The sequence below is a fragment of the Hipposideros armiger genome, unplaced genomic scaffold (assembly GCF_001890085.2).
Source record: "Hipposideros armiger isolate ML-2016 unplaced genomic scaffold, ASM189008v1 scaffold_1004, whole genome shotgun sequence".
Lineage (NCBI taxonomy): Eukaryota > Metazoa > Chordata > Mammalia > Chiroptera > Hipposideridae > Hipposideros > Hipposideros armiger.
In genome coordinates, this window is record NW_017732354.1 from 92585 (window position 1) to 98930 (window position 6346).

At 39.6% G+C, this 6346-nt stretch overlaps 1 protein-coding gene across 13 annotated transcripts in view; it reads left to right on the plus strand.

The window, feature by feature from the left end:
* LOC109375928 (zinc finger protein 430-like) overlaps nt 1-6346 on the plus strand; it is a 45307-nt gene that overhangs the window by 18209 nt on the left and 20752 nt on the right. For 8 of the 13 annotated variants that reach the window (XM_019631516.1, XM_019631517.1, XM_019631518.1 and 5 more), the window contains one exon: nt 443-1740. The exons of 4 other annotated variants lie outside the window; for them this stretch is intronic. In XM_019631516.1, the coding sequence (XP_019487061.1) occupies nt 443-510 (68 nt within the window). In that variant the 3' untranslated portion in view covers nt 511-1740. Of the gene's footprint in view, nt 1-442; nt 1741-5534; nt 5636-6346 lie in introns of those variants that run through there. One more of the 13 variants, XM_019631524.1, reaches the window with a different exon arrangement.

Genomic DNA, 6346 nt, shown 5'->3' on the forward strand with positions numbered 1-6346 from the left:
AAAGCCTTTATTCAGCGCTCAAGTCTTGCCGTGCATATGAGAGTTCATACTGGAGAGAAGCCGTACAAATGTGAACACTGTTGCAAAGCATTTACTGAGCAGTCAGCTCTCGCGAAACATAGGAGAATTCATGCTGGACAGAAGACTTTCAAATGTAGAGAATGTGGTAAAGCGTTTCTTCAACGTTCATATCTTACTAAACATGAGTTAATCCATAGTGGAGAGAAGCCTTACAAATGTCGAGAATGTGGCAAAGCCTTCCAGCGGTGCTATAAACTTACACAGCATGAGAAAATTCATACTGCAGAGAAGACTTAAAAATGCAGAGAATGTGGTCAAGCCTTTACTCAGAACTCAAGTCTTGCTGTACACATGAGAGTTCATACTGGAGAGAAGTCTTTCAAATGCAGAGAATGTGGTAAAGCGTTTATTCGATGTTCACATCTTACTACACATGAGTTAATCCGTAGTGGAGAGAAGCCTTACGAATGTAAACAACATGGTAAATAAAGCCTTTACTCAGCGTTCGTTTCTTACTAGGCATGAGAGAGTGCATACAGGAGAGAAAGAAGCCTTACAAATGTGAAGAATGTGGCAAAGCCATTAGTCACCATTTAGAGTTGACTGAGCGCATGAAACTTGATAATGGAGAGAAACCTTAAAACTGAAGAATCCAAGAAACCCTGTAGCTGGACCTACAGCCTCAATATCAGAGAATGCTTACTGGGGAGAAATCAGCATTCAAAATCAACAATGAAAACCCTGTGTTCAAAATACAAACTTCAGAAAGTCCTCATAATTCATGCTCCAAAGTGACTTTAAAGATGTAAAATAATGTGAGGAAATGTTTAATCGACAATGAAATCTGAAATATTAGAGAATTGACATTACAAAGTAGTAAAGAACAGTGTTCAGATATTACTTTAAATCAGAATACATATAGTGAATAAGAAAATGTTAAAAAAACTTTTGAACATGCTTGAAAGTGTCATGGGGATGGATATTGGAAAGGTACAATTATTTACCATCAGTCTTTATATATTGATAGTACTTCAAGTTTGTTGAAAAAGAAATATTAATTTGATCCCACTGTGAAGTCACTTAATGCTGTTTTTTTACTCCTAGTGTGTGTGAATCATGGGTCGTTTGTTGCTGTCTCTAGCATCTGAGAACCCATGTATGTTGGGTGGGATTCACTCAGAAATACTTTTCTCTGGAATAATGAGGGCACTGTAATACACAATGTGTGATGAAAATACAAATGGAGATGCTGTTTGGTTGACTTAGAATGTTGATGTAAGTCACCATGAAGTAGGTGTTCAGGGCATCATTCTCTGCATTAATGTGAGACAGGAACATTCTGAATTATAATTTTTCCAATTTTGAGGAAAATAAGGTGGTTTTTGAAACCCTGATGTGTCTTTGTAGTAGCCGTATATAGGAGTCATAAATATTACCAAATGTGGTTGAAATAAAGAGGTCTTCAGAGATATCTAGGAAGGACAGACAACTTATCCCTAAGTGCATAAATTATTGTACATCATTGTTTCCTAAACAATGAGCCTCAGTCTTCAAACCCATGGAAACAGAGCTCTAAGGTCATTATATTAGATCAACCAGAATGCTTCTTAAATGCTTATCTATATTTTGTGCATGGATCCCACAGGTGGTTTGCTGTGCTTTATTTAGAATGTGAAACTTATATTTACATTAATAATAAAGCAAGTGATTTTTAATGTATTAATACTTGTGTGTAATGAATGACTTGTTACCCTGCCAACAGCATTGACCTCGCCCACCTTAGTCATGGTTGGAATCAACAATTCAGTATTTGGTGATGCAGTGGAATGAAAACACTAGTAATCCTTTCCCCAAGGTTTTCATTTGCAAATGGAAAGAGAGCCTTGCTGTCTAGAATGCCAAAGAAACACTATTTAAACTAAAGTAAAGGTTAGCAGACATGGGAGCTACATGTGGCTTGAAATGTGCTTGAAGCAGCCATTTCCTTGTGGTTAGATTCATATCATAATTCACTTTCCCCCAATGGTAACAGGATAGATGATGAGTTCATCCATCTGCAATTTGTCCCATTACAGCTGGTGTTACCTTCATCCAGTAGATTCAGGTCTTGTGTGCCCCATTCCTCTATGATATTAACAGTTTTCCTATTTTCACTAATAAGCATTTGGGGGTATTTATTGAGTGTTGTTATAAAGAACATTTACTCTACAAACTCCTTTTGAGTTTGTCTTTGCTTTATTTTGCTTTAGAACGTGAACGCTCTGACCTTTGTTTATTACAGATACTGATTTTACAACTGGAGGTTCTAAGTCACTCAGGCCTCAGTCCTGTAAGATTCCCTTTTATTCCAAAGGCATGTCTGACATATTTGTACTCTTCTTCATGTCTTTGTCTATTTGCAGAAGAAAAAAAAATGAGAGTAATATAGTTAATAGATATTTGGGTGTCTGCAAAATCTAATGTATAATTGAGCACAGTGATAACTAAACATTTTTCATTAACGTCTGCACTCACAAATACCTTTTATATGAGTTTACATCTTTGGGCAGGTTTTCCCCCATATTTTTAAACCACTCAAAAAACTGCATCCACAAATAGATGCATAAGTTTCTGCAATTAAAAATATTTCTGGACCGACCAAGTGGCGCATTGGTTAGAAGTTGGCTTGGAACACCAGCTCTGAGCAGCAGAGCCCTGGTTCGGATTCCACATATGAGGGCCAGTGACGCTGCACCCTCTACAGCTAAGATGGTGAACAGCAGCTCAACCTGAAGCTGGGCTGCCGTGAGTCGCTGGCGACGGCATAGGCTGCAGTGGGGCTGGCCAGCAGCGGGTTTGCGCTTCCGTGAGCTGCCGTGAGCTACTGTTAGCCGCTGTGAGCGGCCGTCCAATGGCCGGCAAGTGACTGCTTCACCCAGGAAGAGCGCAATGATAATACCAACATGGGCCAGAGAAACAACGTCCTCCACAAATAGACTGAAGAACAAAAGGACAGCAACTTGTCTGTTCCCCTTTCCCTATTCCCCAATAAATTTTTTTTTTAATTTCTTCATTTCACTGACATTGAAATTTTTCCACTGTGTTACTTTTGTCCTTTACATAGTTACTTTTTAGAGATGGATTTGTGCCTAAAATATAAAAATTATTTGATTAATTCTGTTTGGAACTTCGTGTTACTCTTCTCAGTTACAAAATCTGCTCTGATGATTTTCTCTGAATATTAGCCTCATATGTGTCTTTGTTGAGATAAATTCTAGGTCAGAAAAGGTAGGTTCAACCCCAGGTCCTAGTGTTTACTTGATGATGAGACAAGCAGAGTTAACAGGAGCAAGCTTGTGACCTGGCAGAAATGGGCTTAAAAAGTAACTGGTTGGCTCTGAATCCCCTGGCTAGCACTGCAGCTGCAAGCTAACAAGCACCTTAAAACCATCATAGGTGGGAACAGGACAGTTGCCAAGAGAAGACAATTGTAACGGCAGCCTTCCTGCATGCTAACAAGCACCCTTCATCCTCCATGGAAAAATATAACTCCAGGTAAACAGAAACCCACCGCAGCTGTCTCCATCAGACTCTGCACTTGCAAACTCCTTTTGCCAGTATTCCTCTTACCCATCTGTCTCTGCAGCTGTCCCTATTGGACTCTGCCCTTGCAAACTCCCTTTGCCAGTATTTCTCTTCCAAAAAACTCTCTACCTGACATTCCACAGACCTTGTTTTGCTCTTCTACTTCGTAGAGTCTCGTGAATTCCTCCCCATTCTGTGAATGACCAGGGGTTAATTCTACACCGATACACTGGATATTGGAAAATATGAAAGAAAAATAATATTTCTCTCAGACTTTTTTGTAGTTTTATGCATTAATATTAGAAAAAGTTAGAATGCTGTCTAACTGTTCATAAAAAATACTGTTCGTAAAGGAATGGTCTGCCATTATTGCTATTACAGAAGAACCTTTCATTTCTGTGAAGCTCTTTCTATTCCAAGTCATTTATCAGGGCTTGCCATGTGTTTTAACGCTTTGGTATTAAAAAGTGTGACACTTGGACCAAAGGCATTAGCATGAGTGGCCAGGATGTTAGAAATGCAGAAACTTAGGCCCCATTTCACAACTACTAGAACCTGCATTGTAAGATCTTGTGTTCATTGCTGTGCTCATTCTAATTTGAGAAATATGCTTGAAACTCACCACAAGTTGCCTGTGTGGGATACACACACTCAAAAATACATGTGCCTGTGTTGACGCTTTAATTACATATTTTATCTTCCCCAAAGTGTATTATCTAAAGGGGGGTTTTACATCAATGTCTTTAGCTTTTTTCACTTAAAGAAAATATTAGAGAATTTTACCATGTGGAAAATAATTTTATATTTCAGGCACTCACCAGAGTCAGAACCATTTCTCTTAACTTTTCATCTTTGGTCAAGTTATGAACTGTGTTCATAGCTGCTTGGTAAATGTGTTATTTACTGCAGGGACTGTGATATTGAGGGATGTGGCTTTAGAATTCTCTCAGGAGTAGGGATGCCTGGGCCTGTCAGTGGGATTTATACATGGACGTAATATTGGAGAACTCCAGGAACCTGGTCTCCATGCACGAGGAGAGCTTCCTTCCAGATCTCTGCCAAGCGCAGGGTTCAGTTTCTTTCATTTATGCAACGTCTCTTGGGAGATTCCGCTTTACATGACTGAACCCGTGACCCTCTTTGAAGGAAGTTATTTGGGGTTTGTTGGTGTAAAATCTTCATAATGTTTTATCTTTTTTTTTTTAATTGGGGAATTTAGGGAGGGGAACAGTGTTGGGGAATTGGGGAAGGGGACCAGCCAAGTTGTTCAATCTTAGTTGTGGAGGGCGCCTGTCACCACCTGGCTTCCCGCAGCTTGTGGCCTCTAAGCTCAAGTTGCTGTGTTACAATCTTAGTTTCGGGTGGGCGTAGCCACCATCCCATACGGGACTCAAACCAGCAGCCTTGTTATTAAGAGCACATGCTCTATCCACTGAGCGATCTGGGCAGCAGCTCAGCTTAAGGTGCCAAGTTCAGTCTTACTTGTGGGCAGGCATAGCCCACCATCGAACTGGCAGTCTTGTTTTTAGGACCATGTGCTCTCACCAGCTGAGCCACCCTGCCACCTGTCGGCAGCTCAGCGGCAGCTGAGTTCTGGTGCAGCGTCACTGGCCCGTGCGGGAATGAAACGGGCAACCTTGATGTTATGAGCACTGCACTCTAACCAACTGAGCCAACAGCCTCCTCCATCACACTCTTTTTAGAATTGCTATTATCGATAAGGCCAGTAATAATGTGTTAGAGAGGTTGTGGAGAAAACAGAACCCTCATACACTGCTGATGAAGATGTAAATTGGTACAGCCACTATGGAAATCAGTATGGAAGTTCCTCAAAAAAATTCAGAATAGAATTATCATATGACCCAGCAATCCCTCTTCTGGGGATGTACCCCCCCAAATCTAAAACGTATAAATCTATAATGACCCATGTACCCTTGTGTTCACTGCAGCATTATTCACAGTGGCCAAGACATGGAAACAACTGTAATGTCCTTCAGGAGACAACTGACTAAAGAAGATGTAATACATATATAAAATGCAATAAGAAAAGGTAAAATACTGCCATTTTCAAGAACAATGATAGTCCTTGAGATTCTCATGCTAAGCAAACTAAGGCAGAAAAAGTCGAGAAGCATCTCGTTTCAGTCATGTGGGATATAAACTGAAAGAAAAACGATGAACAAACAAAAAATCATAGAGACAAGTTTAGTGATTTCCAAAGGGTAAAGGGTAGGGGGGAGGTAGAAGAGGGTAAATTGTGTCAAATACATGGTGATGGAAGAAGATTTGACTTTGGGTGGTGAACACATAATGCAATATATATAGATGTATTATATGATTAGACACTTGAAACCTATATAAGTTCATTAACCAGTGTCGTGCCAGTAAATTTAATGAAAATAAAACTAATTATGTATTATCCCTTAGAACCATTATCCCTTTAGAACTATCTCTTAGTTCTAAAACTGAACTTCCTACTGTGTTATAAATGATTCCTATTTTGGAGTCAGACACTGATTCAGTTTCAATTCAAATGCCTTTATAAAATCAGGCAAAACCAGTTTTCACTATCAGTCTTCTTTTCCAGAGTTTCTTCAGCATTTCTTTACATCAATATATCAGTACATATGTAGTCCATTTAATCTTGGTTTATAGAACTAAAAGGGCACCAGATGGGGCCCTTAAACAATCCTTACTCACCAACGTTGCTGATAGCAGTCTCTAACCATACCTGTCTCTAATCCATGCCTGAGTACACATC